Raw genomic sequence first — 23,688 nt, 5'->3', positions numbered from 1 at the left:
TAAAAGAGATCCAGTATTAAAGATGAAGGGTGGCCACATGAAGCAGATAATTGCTTGGTATTTAATTACAAAATTGTAATATTTTTAAAATGATCATATTTTTCTTACTGGATCTTTTATATTTTGCATGTGCCTTAAGTTTTGGTGCTGTTCTTTGTTGCCTATGTTGCATTGCTGTGTTCCAGGTTCTTATGCCGGTGCTGTGATCGCTATGCCTTTAACTGGAATCCTCGTCCAGTATTCAGGATGGTCATCAGTCTTCTACGTGTATGGTAGGTGACCTTTGACCTTTTGCTCCTCTTTGAAGACATTTAAATATATAGGATTTTTTTGAGTTGTTGGGCTTCAACAAAGAACATGAGGACAGATTTGCGTGCTCCCACGCACAGAGCAGGTTCACGCGAAACCTTTCATTCGTTTGTTCTTCCTCCTCACAGGAACCTTTGGGGTCATATGGTACTGTTTCTGGATCATGGTGTCCTATGAGAGTCCAGCAGCCCATCCCACCATCACAGAGGAAGAGAGGAAATATATTGAAGAAAGCATTGGCGAGTCGGGCCAGCATTCAGTGGCGGTCAGCACGTAACGCACAGATCAGATCACATCAGCACAGACGGGGAAAGTGATCAGTTCCCCTGTTGTTTATATAATCTTTAGTTTACTGGAAAAAGTTTCCATCATCATTATCATAATCTCTGCTTATTTCATCCGCCAAAGATGTAATAAAATAATCAGCATTTATTTATTTGTCTGTCTGCCTGCTGGCAAGATTGCGCCTGACATGTTTAGCCGCATGTTCTCCTTGAATTGCTGGCTGTCTGAGTGGTGTCCAAAAAATGAGGTGGGCTTCATAGATAATTGGCAAAGCTTCTGGGGAAAACCTGGTCTTGTTAGGAGAGACGCCATCCATCCCACTTTGGATGGAGCAGCTCTCATTTCTAGAAATCTGGCTAATTTTCTTAAATCCTCCAAACCGTGACTATCCAGGGTTGGGACCAGGAAGCAGAGTTGTAGTCTTACACACCTCTCTGCAGCTTCTCTCCCCCTGCCATCCCCTCATTACCCCATCCCCGTAGAGACGGTGCCTGCTCCCAGACTACCAATAACCAGCAAAAATCTATTTAAGCATAAAAATTCAAAAAGAAAAAAATAATATAGCACCTTCAACTGCACCACAGACTAAAACAGTTAAATGTGGTCTGTTAAACATTAGGTCTCTCTCTTCTAAGTCCCTGTTAGTAAATGATATAATAATTGATCAACATATTGATTTATTCTGCCTTACAGAAACCTGGTTACAGCAGGATGAATATGTTAGTTTAAATGAGTCAACACCCCCGAGTCACACTAACTGTCAGAATGCTCGTAGCACGGGCCGGGGCGGAGGATTAGCAGCAATCTTCCATTCCAGCTTATTAATTAATCAAAAACCCAGACAGAGCTTTAATTCATTTGAAAGCTTGTCTCTTAGTCTTGTCCATCCAAATTGGAAGTCCCAAAAACCAGTTTTATTTGTTATTATCTATCGTCCACCTGGTCGTTACTGTGAGTTTCTCTGTGAATTTTCAGACCTTTTGTCTGACTTAGTGCTTAGCTCAGATAAGATAATTATAGTGGGCGATTTTAACATCCACACAGATGCTGAGAATGACAGCCTCAACACTGCATTTAATCTATTATTAGACTCTATGGCTTTGCTCAAAAAGTAAATGAGTCCACCCACCACTTTAATCATATCTTAGATCTTGTTCTGACTTATGGTATGGAAATAGAAGACTTAACAGTATTCCCTGAAAACTCCCTTCTGTCTGATCATTTCTTAATAACATTTACATTTACCCTGATGGACTACCCAGCAGTGGGGAATAAGTTTCATTACACTAGAAGTCTTTCAGAAAGCGCTGTAACTAGGTTTAAGGATATGATTCCTTCTTTATGTTCTCTAATGCCATATAACAACACAGTGCAGAGTAGCTACCTAAACTCTGTAAGGGAGATAGAGTATCTCGTCAATAGTTTTACATCCTCATTGAAGACAACTTTGGATGCTGTAGCTCCTCTGAAAAAGAGAGCTTTAAATCAGAAGTGTCTGACTCCATGGTATAACTCACAAACTCGTAGCTTAAAGCAGATAACCCGTAAGTTGGAGAGGAAATGGCATCTCACTAATTTAGAAGATCTTCACTTAGCCTGGAAAAAGAGTCTGTTGCTCTATAAAAAAGCCCTCCGTAAAGCTAGGACATCTTTCTACTCATCACTAATTGAAGAAAATAAGAACAACCCCAGGTTTCTTTTCAGCACTGTAGCCAGGCTGACAAAGAGTCAGAGCTCTATTGAGCTGAGTATTCCATTAACTTTAACTAGTAATGACTTCATGACTTTCTTTGCTAACAAAATTTTAACTATTAGAGAAAAAAATTACTCATAACCATCCCAAAGACGTATCGTTATCTTTGGCTGCTTTCAGTGATGCCGGTATTTGGTTAGACTCTTTCTCTCCGATTGTTCTGTCTGAGTTATTTTCATTAGTTACTTCATCCAAACCATCAACATGTTTGTTAGACCCCATTCCTACCAGGCTGCTCAAGGAAGCCCTACCATTATTTAATGCTTCGATCTTAAATATGATCAATCTATCTTTGTTAGTTGGCTATGTACCACAGGCTTTTAAGGTGGCAGTAATTAAACCATTACTTAAAAAGCCATCACTTGACCCAGCTATCTTAGCTAATTATAGGCCAATCTCCAACCTTCCTTTTCTCTCAAAAATTCTTGAAAGGGTAGTTGTAAAACAGCTAACTGATCATCTGCAGAGGAATGGTCTATTTGAAGAGTTTCAGTCAGGTTTTAGAATTAATCATAGTACAGAAACAGCATTAGTGAAGGTTACAAATGATCTTCTTATGGCCTCGGACAGTGGACTCATCTCTGTGCTTGTTCTGTTAGACCTCAGTGCTGCTTTTGATACTGTTGACCATAAAATTTTATTACAGAGATTAGAGCATGCCATAGGTATTAAAGGCACTGCGCTGCGGTGGTTTGAATCATATTTGTCTAATAGATTACAATTTGTTCATGTAAATGGGGAATCTTCTTCACAGACTAAAGTTAATTATGGAGTTCCACAAGGTTCTGTGCTAGGACCAATTTTATTCACTTTATACATGCTTCCCTTAGGCAGTATTATTAGACGGTATTGCTTAAATTTTCATTGTTACGCAGATGATACCCAGCTTTATCTATCCATTAAGCCAGAGGACACACACCAATTAGCTAAACTGCAGGATTGTCTTACAGACATAAAGACATGGATGACCTCTAATTTCCTGCTTTTAAACTCAGATAAAACTGAAGTTATTGTACTTGGCCCCACAAATCTTAGAAACATGGTGTCTAACCAGATCCTTACTCTGGATGGCATTACCCTGACCTCTAGTAATACTGTGAGAAATCTTGGAGTCATTTTTGATCAGGATATGTCATTCAAAGCGCATATTAAACAAATATGTAGGACTGCTTTTTTGCATTTACGCAATATCTCTAAAATCAGAAAGGTCTTGTCTCAGAGTGATGCTGAAAAACTAATTCATGCATTTATTTCCTCTAGGCTGGACTATTGTAATTCATTATTATCAGGTTGTCCTAAAAGTTCCCTAAAAGCCTTCAGTTAATTCAAAATGCTGCAGCTAGAGTACTGACAGGGACTAGAAGGAGAGAGCATATCTCACCCATATTGGCCTCTCTTCACTGGCTTCCTGTTAATTCTAGAATAGAATTTAAAATTCTTCTTCTTACTTATAAGGTTTTGAATAATCAGGTCCCATCTTATCTTAGGGACCTCGTAGTACCATATCACCCCAATAGAGCGCTTCGCTCTCAGACTGCAGGCTTACTTGTAGTTCCTAGGGTTTGTAAGACTAGAATGGGAGGCAGAGCCTTCAGCTTTCAGGCTCCTCTCCTGTGGAACCAGCTCCCAATTCAGATCAGGGAGACAGACACCCTCTCTACTTTTAAGATTAGGCTTAAAACTTTCCTTTTTGCTAAAGCTTATAGTTAGGGCTGGATCAGGTGACCCTGAACCATCCCTTAGTGATGCTGCTATAGACGTAGACTGCTGGGGGGTTCCCATGATGCACTGTTTCTTTCTCTTTTTGCTCTGTATGCACCACTCTGCATTTAATCATTAGTGATCGATCTCTGCTCCCCTCCACAGCATGTCTTTTTTCCTGGTTCTCTCCCTCAGCCCCAACCAGTCCCAGCAGAAGACTGCCCCTCCCTGAGCCTGGTTCTGCTGGAGGTTTCTTCCTGTTAAAAGGGAGTTTTTCCTTCCCACTGTAGCCAAGTGCTTGCTCACAGGGGGTCGTTTTGACCGTTGGGGTTTTACATAATTATTGTATGGCCTTGCCTTACAATATAAAGCGCCTTGGGGCAACTGTTTGTTGTGATTTGGCGCTATATAAAAATTGATTGATTGATTTTGATGGAATTTTTTTACCACATATAGATATTAGTCCATGGAGGACTCCACTGATTTTTGAAGGTGCTCTGGATTAGGATTCTGGATCAAGATTTCACTTTATTTAGGCTTTGAAGGATTACATAAAAAAAAAAATAATAAAAAAAAAATCATGGAATCTCACCAAACTTTCACCACCTACTGTGGTGAAAATTTAGTAGTAGGTCATTGAAGACTCCACTGAATTTTGTAGGTGATCCCGATCCAGTGTCGTGGACCGAACAGTCCGCCCCTAAAAACCGGTCCGCCTTTAGTATCTGCACATGCACGGAGTCCCTTCACCCAACGCAATCAAATGGATTAATGGGATTATTAACCATCAGATGATAAAGGTAAAACCTCTTAAATCATTCTAAAGTCAGTTTTAAGAAGAAATTAGGCCATTTTAAGAAGAAATGAGGCGAAATTCACAGTGAACACATCAGCTAGCAGCTCGTTTAGCAGCGGCACTCTGATAGCTTTATCCGTCTTTTGTGATGAAGTAATGCTGAATTTATGTGGAAGTGATTGTTGTACAAAAGGTTCAGATGTCTGTCGGTGAGATAGATGATGACTGGAGTGCAGTTTGAAGCAGAAACGAGGTGTTAATCCGTGAACCGCCTCATCGGGGGGACTGATTTTTAGGGGGACCGTTCGGTCTGTGACACTTGATTGGCAGACATCACAAATCTTGGATTGCACTTGTTGATTTATTTGTCTGTTTGTTAGCAAGATTACATCAAAACTACTGCACGGATTTTTATGAAATTTTCACCACAGATTAGGGCATGAACGACTCCATTGAATTTTGGAGGTGATCCGGATCCAGATTGGCGGATGTCAGAAATTTGTACTTTTACTTTATGCAACATCATGAGTCGAAGTAGACCCAAACAAACAGCTCAGAGATAATGTTTGGGGGCGGAGCATGACATGAGGAGGAAGCTAGGCTGGATGCACAGTGTCAGTCTGGTCAGGTCTTCAGTCAGGTCCATAAGTATTTGGACAGACAATTCTTCTAATTTTTGCGTCTGCACACTGCCACGATAGAAGTGAAATGAAACAACCAATATTTCTTAAAAAAGATGTGAAATTTCATCTACAGTTTGCCAGACGTCACATGGGACATACAAGCCAATATTTGATCAGTCCTCTTGTCATTCCGCCATGAGGCTGTGACTGATGGTGCAACAAACAACAGCAGCATTGTGCAGAGTTCCTCCAGTCACAGCCACAGAAAGCTAGAACTACTTCAGAGTGGGTGTCTTGGCAGCTTCCCTCACCAGTCTCCTTCTTGCACAGTCACTCACTTATTGAGATCTGCATACTTTAGATGGATTTACCACACAGTACCACACCTTATATACACCGATCGGTTTCCTTTACCCACTGAAAAGGAAATCTCAAAAACACTTTCAGTCATCAACTCCGGTTTAACCTCCATACTCCATATTTTCAAGAGTATAAGCTGAGTTTTTTTTTGTACAAGTTTTAGAGGTCCTGTAATTTATACTCTGCTGCAGCATACTGTATATACCAAAAAATCACATGTTCGTTATTAATAACTATTTTCATAGGACTTTACCAGCAATTAAAGCTAGAGGTGGGCGATACCGCGAATTTTGGTATTGATCTGATACCAAGTAAATACAGGCCCAGTATCGCCGATATCGATACTGATACGATACTTTTTCATATTTAAGCTTCATAGATCCAAAGGATCCAGAAGACCTAGGATAGAATTTCACCAAACATTGTACATGACAACAAAATACTTTATTATCACAATCAACATTTTTATTTAAAAACATCACTCAACACAACTTAAAACAAAATCTCCTGAGGTAGAGGGCTGACAAACCACAATACAAGGGTGCACTACTCCGTGTTGTGTGACACAGTGCAGCGCTGCTCTTACAGACAGAGACTAGACTTTGATGAATCTGCGTGCGCAGCAGTCAGTGCGTGCGGGAGAGAAAAAAGCTTGAGTATCCATCTTTTTACACAAGGATCGTTCAATATCAATACCAGCGTTGGTATCGATATTAGGATCGATCCGCCCACCTCTAATTAAAGCACTGAACAAAATAAACTACAACAGTGAAAGAATAAATGGCTGTAGTAAAAAGTACATGACAACAGTGCACAAACATCCTAAACTAAAGAGCTGATAATACAGAAAAAGGTGTGACTAATACTCCCGTCCAACTTACATATGTTTTTTTCCTCTTCAAGAGGCATTTTTAGACAAGAGCAACTTATACTCTCTGAGGCAACTTATACTATGAAAAATATGTTTTGTTTTGTTTTTGTAAGTTTATTTTAATCTTGAATGAAACTTGGATGACGTTTCTTTTGTGTGTGTGTGTGTTTCAGAAATTCAGCACACCATGGAAGGCTTTCTTCACGTCCATGCCTGTGTACGCCATCATTGTGGCTAATTTCTGCAGAAGCTGGACTTTCTACCTGCTGCTCATCAGCCAGCCTGCATACTTTGAGGAGGTTTTTGGGTTTGAGATTAGCAAGGTAACAGGAATCATGTCAGGGGTTGTAATCAGTAGAAAACCACATCTTACAGCAAGCTTACCGGGTTTACCGCAATGACCTATTGTTCATCCAGGTTGGCATAGTTTCAGCCCTTCCCCACCTGGTCATGACCATCGTCGTGCCCATTGGTGGGCAAATTGCCGACTATCTGCGTTCCAATCGGATCATGACCACCACCAATGTCAGGAAACTCATGAACTGCGGAGGTAAGAATAGATAGATCAGACGTGGAATACTGTGAATCCGGAAAGAATTCACATTGCTGCATTTTTTTTCACATTTTTTATGTTACAGCCTTATTTCAAAATTGGTTAAATTTATTTTTTCCTAAAAATTCTGCACAGAATACCCCATAATGACAATGTGAAAAATGTTTGGTATGAGATTTTTTGAAATTTATAAAAACAAACAAAAAGAAAACAAAAGTGAGAAATCACACATAGGTAAATATTCACAGCCTTTCCCATGAAGCTCAGAATTAAGTTCAGGTGCATCCTGTTCCCACTGTCCATCCATGAGATGTTTCTACAGCTTGATTGGAGTCCACCTGGGGTAAATTCAGTTGATTGGGCATGATTTGGAAAGACACACACCTGTCTATATTTCTGTCAGAAACATTTGTTCTGTTTTGAAGGTCCCAGTAAGCACAGTGGCCTCCATCATCCATAAATGGAAGAAGTTCAGATTCACCAGGACTCTTCCTAGAGTTGGCCGCCAATTTAAATTGAGCAATTGGGGGAGAAGGGCCTTAGTCAGGAAGGTGACCAAGAAACCAATGGTCACTGTGTCAGAGCTCCAGAATTCCTCTGTGGAGAATGGAGAACCTTCCAGAAGGACAACCATCCCTGCAGCAATCCACCAATCAGGCCTGTATGGTAGACTGGCCAGACGGAAACCACTCCTTAGAAAAAGGCACATGGCAGCCCGCCTGGAGTTTGCCAAAAGGCACCTGAAGGACTATCAGACCATGAGAAAGAAAATTCTCTGGTCTGATGAGACAAAGATTGAACTCTTTGGTGTGAATGCCAGGTGTCATGTTTGGAGGAAACCAGGCACCATCCCTACAGTGAAGCCTGGTGGTGGCAGCATCATGCTGTGGGGATGTTTTTCAGCGGCAGGAGCTGGGAGACTAGTCAGGATTGAGGGAAAGATGAATGCAGCAATGTACAGAGACATCCTGGATGAAAACCTGCTCCAGAGTGCTCTTGACCTCAGACTGGGGTGACAGTTCATCGTTCAGCAGGACAGTGACCCTAAACATACAGCCAAGATATCAAAGGAGTGACTTCAGGACAACTCTGTGAATGTCCTTGAGTGGCCCAGCCAGAGCCCAGAGCTGAATCTGATTGAACATCTCTGGAGAGATCTGAAAATCGCTGTGCACCGATGCTCCCCATCCAACCTGATGGAACTTGAGAGGTGCTGCAAAGAGGATTAGAGAAAACTGCCCAAAGATAGGTGCACCGAGCTTGTGGCATCATATTCAAGAAGACTTGAGGCTGTAATTGCTGCCAAAGGTGCATCAACAAAGCATTGATCAAAGGGTATGAATACTTAGGTACATGGGATTTCTTAGTTTTTATTTTTAATAAATTTGCAAAAAAATTCAAAAACATTTATCTCATGTTGTCATTATGGGGTGTTGTGAGCATAATTTTGAGAATCTACCCCATTTTGGAATAAGTGTGTAACATAACAAAATGTGGAAGTAGCAAAGTGCTGTGAATACTTTGCAGATGCACTGTAAAGGTCACATGGTGCCGAAGATACTTGACTTAGGAGGAACAAACTGAAGAAACAATCTTGATATGACTGGATCTGTGCTCTGATGAGAAGAGTATCCTGCATACGAAAAAAAAATGAGTGTAAAAGAGAACTACTTGTCTCTGTTGGGCTATTTTTTGACCTGCAGATAGAAATCAACAATGAAGTGAAAAGAAGAAGTATTAATGATTGTGAGAAGCTGCATCAACACTGCAGCAAGTTTCATTAACTGCTTCGGTAACAGCACTTTATAAATGAGAAATAAGAAAAGAATTGCAGAATATTGGATCCCAATTAATTCAGTGTTGCACTTGGAAATGTTTGCATACAGACTATTTTGATGTCTGAGCTCACGGTACCTAAATCAATACATACATTTTTCATCATAAAAGGCAACTTGACATTCAGCCTTAAAACTGAAATACGGAAGTTAGTTTACACATAACCACAAGAAGTCACGAATGCCACGAAGTACACATTCTTGGCCGCTGATCACGAATGTGATTATTCGGGGCAGAGGCGTCAGGTGTCCTCAGGAACTGCTGCAACCTGTTACCACACGTTACGATTAATGGCACATGTTGCCAGAGAATTATCAGGAACCATTACTTTCACTTTCACTTTCACTTTATTTATTCAGTGTCTCCAAAGGAGCAACGAGCTGTACAGCAATGGGTATACAGAAAAGCACAAAATAAAAGAAAAGAAAAAAAAAACACACACACACACACACACCAAACATTCAGTACACAAGGGGGACACAGTACAGACCTGGATCGATGGAAAAGGAACCGAGTTACCTAACACGATTTGCCATCAACCCTATGTATCTGCTTCTCTCCTCCGATCAGCATTCAGAACCGAGATAGCCACAGGTACAAAGGAATGCTTATATCTGTTACTCCTCGCTCCAGATGGCAAAAAACAAAATTCACCATGGAGAGGGTGGGCCAGATCAGATAAAATTCTCTGAGCCTTCCTCCTCACCTGTCTGGAAAACAAGTCAGACAGTGATTACGCACGGTCAAGAATAGTGTTCCGCGTTGTTACGCGCTATCGCGCGCTATTGTGCGTAACAGCGCATCGTTAAGTTCTGTCACGTTGTGAAAGAAGTGAATTGTCTCCACACACACACACACCCATATTCATCCAACCGAATTCAGATCGCTCCAGTTTTTCAGAAGAACTTTGTGACTACATGCGTAGTTGGGCTCTGTGCCATGGAGTGGCGCAGAGAGGAGGAGGAGGACAGAGCCAGATATGTGGCTTCATGCGGCTCTCGTCTGGCGCATTTTCCCAAACATCAGGCACATGCAGCAGGTGGAACACCTGCAGGAGCGCGCTGAAGAGCACTGAAATTCGACTTTTAGCCGACTTGGTGTCAGCAATCAAACTGAATGTTGTGCAGCAGGGTTTAATTGTGCGCACGCTTCTTCCTCCGCCGGACTGGAGGAGGTGCAGAGATGTCTGGCTGCACGTGAGTCTCTTCTCGCTCCTGTGGTTGCTCAGACTCATCGGTTACAACAGCAGGTGGAACACCTGCAGGAGCGTCCTGAGGAGCTTCAGCAGGAACTGTGGAACAACATTTGGAGCCGAGTTTAATTGTGCGCACGTGACAGAGAACTGATTCGTCGTGGCGCGCAGTGAAATGTGACGAAACTTGACAGTTTCCATGTCACTTCGTAATAACGCGTGACAGTTTGGGCTCCAAGAATCATCACAGGAACCACTATGAACGTTGTCACGTTCTATTAAGGATCAATACTCATCAAGACGGGTCAATACGCTCAGTTGTGACCTCCACGACGTGAGACGAAATGAGGGTGGTGTGTGACATTCGTGGAAGATTTTTTGACAGGCAAAAACATGCTCCACAAATATCAAGAATATCACGCACCAACACGCACTATTAAGAAACCTATTCAGATGCGTTAAGTCACATTAAGAATGTCAGGAATGTATCACGAATGACAGAAAAATGACATTCGTAATGACATTCTTGGTTATATGTAAACGCAAACTGAAATACAGAAGTTTGGTTGCATTTGCTTGATGCAACAGTACGAGGTCTATTAGAAAAGTATCCGACCTTATTATTTTTTTCAAAAACCATATGGATTTGAATCACATGTGATTACATCAGACATGCTTGAACCCTCGTGGGCATGCTAGAGTTTTTTCACGCCTGTCGATTACGTCATTCGCCTATGGGCAGTCTTTGAGTGAGGAGTCGCCCACCCTCTCGTCGATTTTTTCATTGTTTAGGAATGGCTCAGACTGCTGCTTTGTTTGATCAAAATTTTTTCAAAACTGTAAGGCACAACTGAGTGGACACCATTTGATAAATTCAGCTGGTTTTCGGTAAAAATTTTAACGGCTGATGAGAGATTTTGGTCTGTAGTGTCGCCCACGGCGCCTGACGGTGATCTGCGCTTCGAGGCGGCAGCGTCTCGCCGTTTCAAGTTGAAAACTTCCACATTTCAGGCTCTGTTGACCCAGTAAGTCGTCAAGAGAACAGAGAACTTTCAGAAGAAGTCGCATGAGGAGTTTATTCGGACATTCCATTGTTAATGGACATTTTGTAATGAAAGAACGTGCGGGCAGAGTCGCATGTCGGGCCGGACCCGACCGCGGGGGGTTGCGACAGGAAAAACACCTCTGTTGGAAACCTTAACGGGCATGTTGGAACATGCCCAAGCTGTTAAACAATTTCTCAGTTACTCACTGCCGCCTGAATTTTACAAATGGTTTTCAACACGGAGGTGTTTTTGCGCGCGAATTTGCGCGCACGTCTTTCATTAAAAAATGTCCTTAAACAGTGGAATGTCTGCATAAAGTCCTCATGCCGGCCTCTTCTGAATCTTCTCTGTTTTCTCACGACGTCCTGGGTGAATTAAGCCTTAAATTAGGATGTTTTCAGCTTGAAACAGGCAGACGACGGCGCCTGGAAAAGCTGCGCGACGTCCCACTCCGTGGGAAGTCCTTACACCGACAGAAACACCCCATAATCTCTCATCAGCCGTTAAACTTTTCACCGAAAACCAGCTTAATTTCTCGAATAGTGTCCACTCGGATATTCCTCACAGGTCCAGAAAAATTTTTGATAAAGCAACGCGCGCCGTCTCGAGCAGCGTGTGAAACAAAGAAATTCAGCCGAGAGGGTGGGACCACATCTCACTCAAGGCCTGCCCACAGGGAAATGACGTCACCGACACGCGTGAAAAAACTCATGCATGCGCACAAGGGTTCAAGCATGATTGGTGTCAAGGGCGTACGTTTGGTCTCAGCTTTGGTAGGGACAATACCACACACCCCACCCGGCCCCCCTGCTCACCACCATCACCCCCTAACCTACTCATACCATTAGACGCACAAGTACAGCATAATACATAACATATGATGACATAATGCTGAATAATTTAACACTTTATTTACAATATTAAGTGTGTAGGCAAACAAACAAATAGCTTAAATAACAAAATTGCACCCAAAATCACGAATCTATTCTATAGGCCTACACCTGAGAGAACAAGACAACAAAAAAAAATACTTGTGGAGCTAACAAAAAAAAAAACGTTTTTGCAAACAAGATGTATAATCTATTCTCTTCATCAATAATGCAGTTGTAGGTATCTGGCAACCTAATTTGCCAAAAAAAAAGGGATTTCCAATGATATATATGGTGTATTACGGTAAACGTAAGCCTGTCACATTTTTAAACAGTAATTATAGTAATGGGGAAACTATGGCACAAAAAGAACGCAAATGCACAAGCAAATGCACTACCAGACTGTGAAGTAACACAAACATGTTAATTACCAGACTAGAAAGAGTCGAATTCAACCTCGAGGTCGCTGTCGTCATCCGATGCCACTTGTGCAGATTTTGTTGAACACAGAAAAAATGTTGACACCTCCATAAGGAACTTGAACTTTTTTTTTATTTTTCTTGTATATCTCTTTGCTCTTGTATTTTGTTCGTTTGTTATTGCATTTGTTGAAATACAGTTTTGAAAAAAAAAAAGATGTTGTTGGTTGGGGAATCTTCCTGTCCTGTCCTGCAGAGATTGGATGGGAACTCATTCAAATGACTGTCCCGGCAGCCCAAAGCCAAGCAGCAGCCCTGTGTGTGGTGTGTCTTTGATGCCGCCTGAGTGCAACACCTGCAGAATGATTCTTGGGTGTCAGAGAGAGATGCGTGTTTGGGCAACCAACAGAAATTATCGTACATATTTGGGTTTTTTCCCATTATTGATCGTACATCGTACAGAGGGCAAAACTATCGTACAAATACGATAATTATTGTACATCTGGCAACACTGCACCGGAGCCACCCATCCTCTGCGCTCTGGGACCTCCCACTTTACAAATGAAGCACTGCCTGACACGAGATGCACTTTGTTTACGTCCACGTGAGAAGAACGTGAGCCAATGAAATTGCAACATGGGTTGTCATTCTGGCACATCGAAAACACAAAACGTGACGACTAAAATTATAGTATCGAGTTCGAAAAAAAATAGTGAATGATTTTGTTATATAAACAAAAATGCTAAATATTGGTAGGGACTATTTTGCCATCCCAAAATATTGGTTGTGACTTGTCCCTATGGTCCATATGCAAACCTACGCCCCTGATTGGTGTAATCGCACGTCATTTAAATCCATATAGTTAAAAAAAAAATAAAAGTGTTGGTTTCTTATCTAATAGACCTCGTACTACTGTAAAGGTTTCACTTTCAGATCCTTTGAAATCATGCTGGGACGCTAATAACATCCCCCCACCCCCACTCCCAAAAGAAAAAAAGATTACACAAAGATCACAAATCATGTACAAAGTCTGCATACGCACAAAAACGTGGTATACGTCCATCTCCACGCTAACGTTCACATGTATCAAAAGTGAAATCACTGTGGAAATGTACGGTGCGCCACACAAAAATCCTGACTGCCGTACGCACATTTCAATGGCACATAGAGGTGATGCTGGGAAACTGTTAATAGTGTGAAAACAAGAAGACGTCAGAGTGATGTTCACATGAGACACACACTTCTGAACAATTAACACACCCATGTGTTTGCCATTATATGGGTGGATATAAAAGCAAGCGCAAAGTGATGCATAAAATGCCATTAACAATGGCTCCATTAGCGTTGTTAGAGGACCTTGCAAATGGTGCAATCTGACATGAGCGTGTATTCAGAGAACGTGAAGATTTACTTGAAAATGACGATAATTGGCTCATAAGCCCATTTCGATTATCAAGGCCACTGTTACCGGAGTTGCGTGCAGAGCACAATATGGCGAGCAGCCAGGGGTTGTCTGTGCCCACACAGGTGCTGACCATGCTGGGCTTCCTGGCAACAGGGGCATTCCAGTGTTAGCTGGCGGATCAGTCGGGAGTATGCCTGTCAACCTTGAGTCGAGCCATGCCAGCTGTGTGGAATGTAATCATCCGAATATCATCCAGGTGCATCACATTCCAACATTAAAGCGCAATTTGCAGCGAGAGCCGGCTTCCCTAATGTAATTGGAGCTGTTGACTATGCACATATTGCTATCAAGGCACCATCACAGGATGAATTTTATTTTTGTTAATAGGAACCAATTTCATTCTATCAATGTACATATCATATGTGATGCACAAATGCACTGGGTTGGGAACAGGCTAGGGTCTGGCACGGTGCCCATTGGGTGGCTACTTAGTGAGTATATAGTTAATTGTGCAATTATTCCAAACAAAAACCAGAGCGGGCATATGTGGGCATGTGCGCATTCAAATATATTTTTTGTTATTATTATTAATGTCTTTTTGTTTTGCTTGATGGTGAAACTAGAGCTGCAGTGCTTCTTAACAAGCCCTGATTGTCTCCCTGTGTTCAGTATTTATCAGTAACGTGTGCGTAAAGTTGTGAATATCACACACTGTCAGCTGCATCACATCTCATTTGTTATAACTTCAGTGTGTGCGTGCTGCCCTGAACCCACAGCATTTACAGCCACACACACACACACACACACACTACCTTTATTTCTGTTTCATGTTTATTCCATTTGCCGAACCAAATAAACTATCCCTGCATGTCTCCACTTCATTTCCATCATCTGTAGCTCACACTCAGTATAATTTCTTTTCTGTGTTAATCAATTTCAATCAATTTTATTTATATAGCACCAAATCACAACAAACAGTTGCCCCAAGGCACCTTATATTGTAAGGCAAGGCCATACAATAATTACGGAAAAACCCCAACGGTCAAAACGACCCCCTGCGAGTTAATGTGGAATGATTAACAGAGGGGAATCCCATGTCATGAATTTGCATATATAAATATGGTTGTGGAGTGGGAGGAGCTTGGTACGTCTGCATGTGCGCTCAATTCCATGTTCAGTGGGATGTACAAATGGACATGCTTGGATCCATGCGTATACACACTTTGATACATCTGGATATTTTTGTGCTTACGCAAGTTTCTGGGTTTTAGCATACACCATGTTTCAGTAGGAAATCCACGTAAGTCTTTGTACATGAGGCCACAGGTTTCTAGAGACTCAAATGCAACATTTTGACCTGAAAAGTTTACAGTGGTAAAAACCAAACACAAAAAAATTCAACCTGTCTCAGGCAGCCGGTGATGTAGAGAGTTATGCATGTTGAAAAAAAATCTGCCTCGTTTCAGTGCATTCAATCAGTTCATAATAAAATACAGTAGTGTTCAGAATAATAGTAGTGCTATGTGACTAAAAAGATTAATACAGGTTTTGAGTATATTTCTTATTGTTACATGGGAAACAAGGTACCAGTAGATTTATTAGATTCTCACAAATCCAACAAGACCAAGCATTCATGATATGCACACTCTTAAGTCTATGAAATTGGGCTATTAGTAAAAAAAAGTAGAAAAGGGGGTGTTCACAATAATAGTAGTGTGGCATTCAGTCAGTGAGTTCGTCAATTTTGTGGAACAAACAGGTGTGAATCAGGTGTCCCCTATTTAAGGATGAAGCCAGCACCTGTTGAACATGCTTTTCTCTTTGAAAGCCTGAGGAAAATGGGACGTTCAAGACATTGCTCAGAAGAACAGCGTAGTTTGATTAAAAAGTTGATTGGACAGGGGAAAACTTATACGCAGGTGCAAAAAATTCTAGGCTGTTCATCTACAATGATCTCCAGTGCTTTAAAATGGACAAAAAAGCCAGAGACGTGTGGAAGAAAACGCAAACCTGTAAGTGCTGTGACAGTTAGAAGATGCCTGTGTGAAGCTAATTTATTTGAAAGAATCCCCCACAAAGTCCCTCTGTTAAATAAAAGACATGTGCAGAAGAGGTTACAGTTTGCCAAAGAACACATCAACTGGCCTAAAGAGAAATGGAGGAATATTTTGTGGACTGATGAGAGTAAAATAGTTCTTTTTGGGTCTAAGGGCTGCAGACAGTTTGTGAGACGACCCCCAAACTCTGAATTCAAGCCACAGTTCACAGTGAAGACAGTGAAGCATGGTGGTGCAAGCATCATGATATGGGCATGTTTCTCCTACTATGGTGTTGGGCCTATATATCGCATACCAGGTATCATGGATCAGTTTGGATATGTCAAAATACTTGAAGAGGTCATGTTGCCTTATGCTGAAGAGGACATGCCCTTGAAATGGGTGTTTCAACAAGACAATGACCCCAAACACACTAGTAAATTAGCAAAATCTTGGTTCCAAACCAACAAAATTAATGACTCGCAGATGTGAAGAAATCATGAAAAACTGTGGTTATACAACTAAATACTAGTTTAGTGATTCACAGGATTGCTAAAAAAGCAGTTTGAACATAATAGTTTTGAGTTTGTAGCGTCAACAGCAGATGCTACTATTATTGTGAACACCCCCTTTTTTACTTTTTTTTTTACTAAATAACCCAATTTCATAGCCTTAAGAGTGTGCATATCATGAATGCTTGGTCTTGTTGGATTTGTGAGAATCTACTGAATCTACTGGTACCTTGTTTCCCATGTAACAATAAGAAATATACTCAAAACCTGGATTAATCTTTTTAGTCACGTAGCACTACTATTATTGTGAACACTACTGTATACTCCTCAGAATAATTTGGGAAACACAGTATAGCCCTAATTATTTTGAGCAATGTAGATATATCGATATACTACTCAGAATAATTAGAGAACACTGTGCTCCTCTAATTATTCTGAGCAGTGTATTTAATGTGAGGGTCTTCATTATAGTGCTCTTTTTTTCTTCCTTTCCTCCAGGTTTTGGGATGGAAGCGACCTTGCTGTTGATCGTAGGTTTCTCCCATACCAAAGGCGTTGCAATCACATTTCTGGTGTTGGCTGTGGGTTTCTCTGGCTTTGCCATTTCAGGTGAAACCACCACATTGCTCCATATTTTATCATTGCTTGAGTGCACCTCTATTGTTCTCTCACCTACTACAAGAATCCATCTACATCAGTGGTGTCCAAACTATTCCAGAAAGGGCCGAGAGGGTGCAGGTTTTCTTTGCAGTCACTGACTCCAGCAGGTGATTTCACTGATGAACTCATCCCACCTGTTCAAAGGGATGTTAATCAGTGAAATCACCTGCTGAAGACAGTTGCTGCAAAGAAAACCTGCACCCTCTCTGCCCTTTCTGGAATAGTTTGGACATCACTGATCTACATCTAATGATCAGATTTTGGATCCTCCTGATTACAACAGACATGAAGCAGTGCACAGCACAGTCCAAGTGTCATTATGTCGTTACTAGTTTCCATCCGATGCACCGGTCATTTTTACTCCCAGCGGCCATGTTGTGTAAGGAGCAAGACTATTTGCATTCATCTGTTTGCCAATGGATGCACTGGCCTTAAAATGTAGGTGTGGTCAGGTGCAGTGTTGGTGCATTCCTATTGTGGGGCAGCAGAAAGCGATGGCACCATAGAACACTAAAAACCTAAAATTAACGTTGATTGTAAATTTTTATTTGTTATTTATACGGCTCAATCTTCAGATACAGTATACTCTGGTTGTACACACGGGGATGCACATCAGTGCATCAACCTACAGTAAAACTCAATCAAAAACAAAATAAAAGTAAACATTCCATCCCATCCACTTAGCACTAATGGAAAAACACGACACTTCATCTTTTTGCTTCACCTCAGGGAGCCTGTAAATGGTCTGCTCAGGCTCTTTGATGCTCTGCATGCAGATCTGTTTCATCATCAGACAGCCTCTCACTCGATTCTGCCATCTAGATAGTAATGTGAGAGGTTCCAGAGCAATTAAAAGTAAATTAAACTAAATACAACTTGTTTGGACCCAGTGACTTACTGCGTTGTATAAATAGTTGGCCATGTCCCAACCGCACTTTCACTACATGCTTTAGATTGTACACTACATATCATCAAGATATGCCTGTTATATTTATTATTATATATTATATATATATTCCTCACATATTATATATTCTTGAAATGCTGAAAAACAACTTTAAATCCTAACATTACACATTCCTGTCCTCATAAGGTTTTAATGTGAACCACCTGGACATCGCACCACGCTACGCCAGTATCCTCATGGGCATCTCCAACGGTGTGGGTACTTTATCTGGTATGGTTTGCCCACTTATAGTCGGTGCCATGACAAAACACAAGGTGAAAACTGATTCTGGGTAATGTTATTAAATACACATTTTACAAACTTGCATTTGTGTGTGCAGTAATAACTGGGAATATTAAGACTTTTATGAATTTAAGTGTTTTTAAACATCGCACTAAAAATGTTTGGCTTGGCTATATAGAAATGTCTACAATTATGCCTTTCAAACTCCTTTTCAAACTAATTTCATGGACACATAAACATTTCCAAGACACTGAGTATGTCTTGGTGTTAATTAACATTGCTAATTCAGAAATACAAACAGTATTTTACTCTGTGCTAAGTCTGTGTAGTACAGGCACTTCTCAAAACCTGAGGGAAGGTACTAAGACACCCATGGCAACTCTGAAAAAATGTATTGGAAATTGGAGAGACTCTACATACATACGTACATACATCATTAAAAAAAAAAAGATGAAAAAAGAAAAATAATTGAACTTGATATGAAAGATATGTTATTTTTTTATTTTTTTTATTTCTGTGAGGGAAGCCATCAAGACACCCATGACAACTCTGAAAGAATTTATATAAACAATGTCTGTGCAAAATTTGGTGCTAATACCATAAGTAGATTTTAAAATTGTAAATGGACTGCAATTATACACCACTTTTCCATCTGAATCAGAAGCCCAAAGCACTTTACAATGATGCCTCACATTCACATACTGATGTCAGGGTGCTACCGTGCAAAGAGTTCACTGCACCCAAGGAGAAACTCAGGTATTAAGGACCTTGCCCAAGGGCCCTTAGTGATTGTCTGGCCTGCCTGGGGCTTGAACCGAGGATCCTTTGGTCTCAAGCCCAACACTTAATGACTAGAGTAGACAATCACCTCCCCATTTGACACATATCTCCTCCACTAACTTCAGACAGATTGAAGCAGTACCAAACTATTTCTTAATAATTTTTGTAAACTGGCTCCAAGACATATTCAATAACTTAGAAATATTCATGTGTCCATCCACTGACGTGTCTGAACAATGGCTGTAAAAGCGATGATTTAGTTGTCACGCTAAAGGGTGCCCATACTTACTGTACGTATTCCATTATTTTGGTATTGCTATTTTATATTTACTTTATGTCATGCTGTAGAAATTTGTTTTTAGTGAATTTAAAGGGCATCATTAAAAAAAATTGGTCAAATTTCATATTGTAAAAATAAACAACTAAATAAATAAATAATGTGCAAAAATCCAAGGGATCCCAAACTTTTGGATGCCGTTGTATTCCCAGCTGTCATATGTCCCACTGAAGCTTGGTATTTAGTTTTCACTGTTGCATGTTGGCAATCATGTGGGCAGATGGTTGCATATATGATTGCCTTCATGGATCACTTGTAGAGCCCGTATTGCTTATATCAAACTACTGGGAAAAATCCAGGGCTTTCCCCACCTGTTAGTGTTTTATAATGTGAGTTTCCTGCAATTTATGCCAATTTCTTAATGTTTGATGATCAAACTTGAATGTTGTCAGTGATTTTGCTGCACATTATGCCTGTTGTGCAGCATTAATAATGTGCTCTTAAAAGTTGGTGCAGGTGCACGTCAGCATGTCAGAAAACGTCTGCTTCATTTGATGACCCTTAATTCTCGTTTTTATGTTGGTCTGAAGTAATGCAGAAGTGCAGGAGCTCAAAATATGTTTTATTTTGCCAGTTTTATTGGCAGCTTTGACTATATACTTAATTTTGTTAGAGATTAGTCCTTTTATGTAGAAAATGCCAGAAAAGGTATAATTTAACTTTTCTCTTCATCCTTCTTTGATAGACACGGGAGGAGTGGCAGGGCGTGTTTCTCATTGCTTCACTTGTTCATTATGGAGGTGTTATTTTCTATGGTATGTGTTTTACCACTTCTGTTTTTATGTTAACTCGTTGTTTCTCATTAAGATAGAAATTCTGTGATATGTAAATGATCTTTATGCATCTTCCACCAATCAAACGGAGCATTCTGCAAAACAAATCATACAACCCCTGGCAAAAATTATGGAATCACCGGCCTCAGAGGATGTTCATTCAGTTGTTTAATTTTGTAGAAAAAAAAAAGCAGATCACAGACATGACACAAAACTAAAGTCATTTCAAATGGCAACTTTCTGGCTTTAAGAAACACTATAAGAAATCAAGAAAAAAAAGACTGTGGCAGTCAGTAACAGTTACTTTTTTAGACCAAGCAGAGGAAAAAAATATGGAATCACTCAATTCTGAGGAAAAAATTATGGAATCACCCTGTAAATTTTCATCCCCCAAATTAACACCTGCATCAAATCAGATCTGCTCATTGACATTGACCCTATGCCATGACATTGACCCTATGTGTCTTTTTGCAAGGAATGTTTTTGCAGTTTTTGCTCTATGGCAAGATGCATTATCATCTTGAAAAATGATTTCATCATCCCCAAACATCCTTTCAATTGTCCAAAATATCAACATAAACTTGTGCATTTATTGATGATGTAATGACAGCCATCTCCCCAGTGCCTTTACCTGACATGCAGCCCCATATCATCAATGACTGTGGAAATTTACATGTTCTCTTCAGGCAGTCATCTTTATAAATCTCATTGGAACGGCACCAAACAAAAGTTCCAGCATCATCACCTTGCCCAATGCAGATTCGAGATTCATCACTGAATATGACTTTCATCCAGTCATCCACAGTCCACAATTGCTTTTCCTTAGCCCATTGTAAACCTTGTTTTTTTTGTTTAGGTGTTAATGATGCCTTTTGTTTAGCTTTTCTGTATGTAAATCCCATTTCCTTTAGGTGGTTTCTTACAGTTCGGTCACAGACGTTGACTCCGTTTCCTCCATTCTTCCTCATTTGTTTTGTTGTACATTTTCGATTTTTGAGACATATTGCTTTAAGTTTTCTGTCTTGACGCTTGATGTCTTCCTTGGTCTACCAGTACGTTTGCCCTTAACAACCTCCCCATGTTGTTTGTATTTGGTCCAGAGTTTAGACACAGCTGACTGTGAACAACCAACATCTTTTGCAACATTGCGTGATGATTTACTCTCTTTTAAGAGTTTGATAATCCTCTCCTTCGTGTTGGAGCCATGATTCATGTCAGTCCACTTGGTGCAACAGCTCTCCAAGGTGTGTTCACTCCTTTTTAGATGCAGACTAACGAGCAGATCTGATATGATGCAGGTGTTAGTTTTGGGGATGAAAATTTACAGGTGATTCCATAATTTTTTCCTCAGAATTGAGTGATTCCATATTTTTTCCTCTGCTTAGTCTAAAAAAAGTACCGTTACTGACTGCCACAATCGTTTTTTCTTGATTTCTTATAGTGTTTCTTAAAGCCAGAAAGTTGCCATTTGAAATGACTTTAGTTTTGTGTCATGTCTGTGATCTGCTTTTTTTCTACAAAATTAAACAACTGAATGAACATCCTCTGAGGCCGGTGATTCCATAATTTTTGCCAGGGGTTGTATATACTGTGTCAGTATAAGCACATTAAAATTGCATTTTATGGATCGATCTTTGCTCTTTTTACATCAGGCATCTTTGCATCGGGCGAAAAACAAGCCTGGGCAGAGCCCGAGCAGATGAGTAATGAGAAATGCGGCATCTTGGATGAGGACGAGCTTGCGAATGAGACAGAGGAGCTGTATCGCACAAGCGGAGGTGCAGGATATGGAGCCATGAACCAAGCGACAGATCCCAATGGAGACGGACGTGTAGGGGCCGGTTGGGTCTCAGAGTGGGACAAAACCGAGGAGTATGTCCAACGCATCTGGAACCAACATTACTATGATGGGGGAGAGTAGGTATGGAAGTTCAGATAGACACAGCCGATGGTCTGCATGTAGCCTGGAAGCCCAAACAATAAATCACTCATGCGTTTTTGAGGACGTGAGGAACTTTAAAAACGGCTGAGCCTGGAAGTAGAGATTTCAAAAAATTGTAAGGAATCATATTCCAAATGATGGACCACTTTATTATATTTATCAAAATGCAGAGGGGAGACCTTAAATCTGAAATAAGTTTATGTGAAAGACTATTTTGGGAATATTGTAGGAGGTTCCCAAACCTTCCTGTAAGCTCTCATTTTGAGGAGGGCTGTATTTTGGTTGCTGTTGTTGACAACTCAAACAGTGTAGACATTTCTGTAGTAACCAACACGATTTGGATGTTATTTTAAAATCTTCACAGATGATCAATGTACAGGTTGATATCATCACTGTCGATTTTATTTTGTGCATTTTAAAAGGTTTTTTTTTTCGTGAAGAATTGTAAAGTTTTTTTGCACAAACATGTAACAGGTAAAACCTAAATAAAACTAAATAAAATAACTAAAAAATAATAAAATAAATATTACCAAGTTATTCTCATTAAAGTTGTTGCTCTTCAAGCAGTAATTTCATCCCCTCTAAAGCAACATTCTGTCCTTAATAACATCCACACTTTCTGGAAAATCCATCTTCCTTGTGCCAATGCAACACAATATTATGTGCTCTAGTGTTGGTTTATTTTTCCACAAAACCTGACACTTACACAGCTTTCTGTTTGAATAGCCATAGAGATTTTTCTTTTTAAGATGCTACACTTTGTTTCTTCACTCATAAATATTGTACTGTATGTATCACACCTAAACTACCTGCATTTATTCAGAATTCTGCAGAATAAAAATGCCCAGAGAAGATTAGTGTTTTTGCAGTAAAGAACATACGTCCTGCTTTAGTTTCTTCACTTAATCTTGCATTTTCTGAAACAATGTTTAAACATTTTTAATACATGTATCACACTCACATGTAATATTCAATATTTTATTTGATATTTTACTTGTTTCCACTCTCACAATTCATGTCCAAAGTGTGTGTGTGTGTGTATGTCTGTATTACTCAATCATAAAGAAAAAAATAAAGATTGACATTGAACTATTGAATTTTACAAAAATATACCTTTTTCAAGGAAAAGCTGCGATATACCACTCTAATATAACATTGCAAGTTTGCCTATGTGGGACTAATAAATGAATATTTTACACATAGTACGAATGTGGATGAACTGCGCACGAAGCAGGAAACGTATGCAATTTGTAAAATCTTACCTGCCTTTAACACCGTCGACAATACACCCTGCGCAATATTTGCCCATCAACCCCTCTTGTGGCAGGTGTCGGCCAAATTCCAGCTGTCACACATGAACATCTAACACTGCTCGCGTGACACTTAGAAAATGTGTGGCCATTCAAGCTGTTAGTACGAAAACAGTCAGCAGACGATCACT

The 23,688-nt window shown here is 40.2% G+C and overlaps 1 protein-coding gene across 1 annotated transcript in view; it reads left to right on the top strand.

Annotated features, from left to right (window-relative positions):
* The window catches only part of LOC117530965 (vesicular glutamate transporter 1-like), a 40,771-nt gene extending 18,404 nt beyond the window's left edge, over positions 1 to 22,367 (top strand). Inside the window, exons 6-13 of the mRNA XM_034193937.1 lie at positions 186 to 272; positions 438 to 574; positions 6,872 to 7,021; positions 7,116 to 7,248; positions 17,065 to 17,175; positions 18,320 to 18,447; positions 20,218 to 20,287; positions 21,958 to 22,367. Coding sequence (XP_034049828.1) covers positions 186 to 272; positions 438 to 574; positions 6,872 to 7,021; positions 7,116 to 7,248; positions 17,065 to 17,175; positions 18,320 to 18,447; positions 20,218 to 20,287; positions 21,958 to 22,226 — 1,085 coding nt within the window. The 3' untranslated portion in view covers positions 22,227 to 22,367. The remainder of the gene's footprint in view (positions 1 to 185; positions 273 to 437; positions 575 to 6,871; positions 7,022 to 7,115; positions 7,249 to 17,064; positions 17,176 to 18,319; positions 18,448 to 20,217; positions 20,288 to 21,957) is intronic.
* The last annotated feature ends 1,321 nt before the right edge of the window (positions 22,368 to 23,688 follow it).

Source organism: Thalassophryne amazonica, chromosome 18, assembly GCF_902500255.1.
Source record: "Thalassophryne amazonica chromosome 18, fThaAma1.1, whole genome shotgun sequence".
Lineage (NCBI taxonomy): Eukaryota > Metazoa > Chordata > Actinopteri > Batrachoidiformes > Batrachoididae > Thalassophryne > Thalassophryne amazonica.
This window is presented reverse-complemented; position numbering and strand designations above follow the sequence as displayed.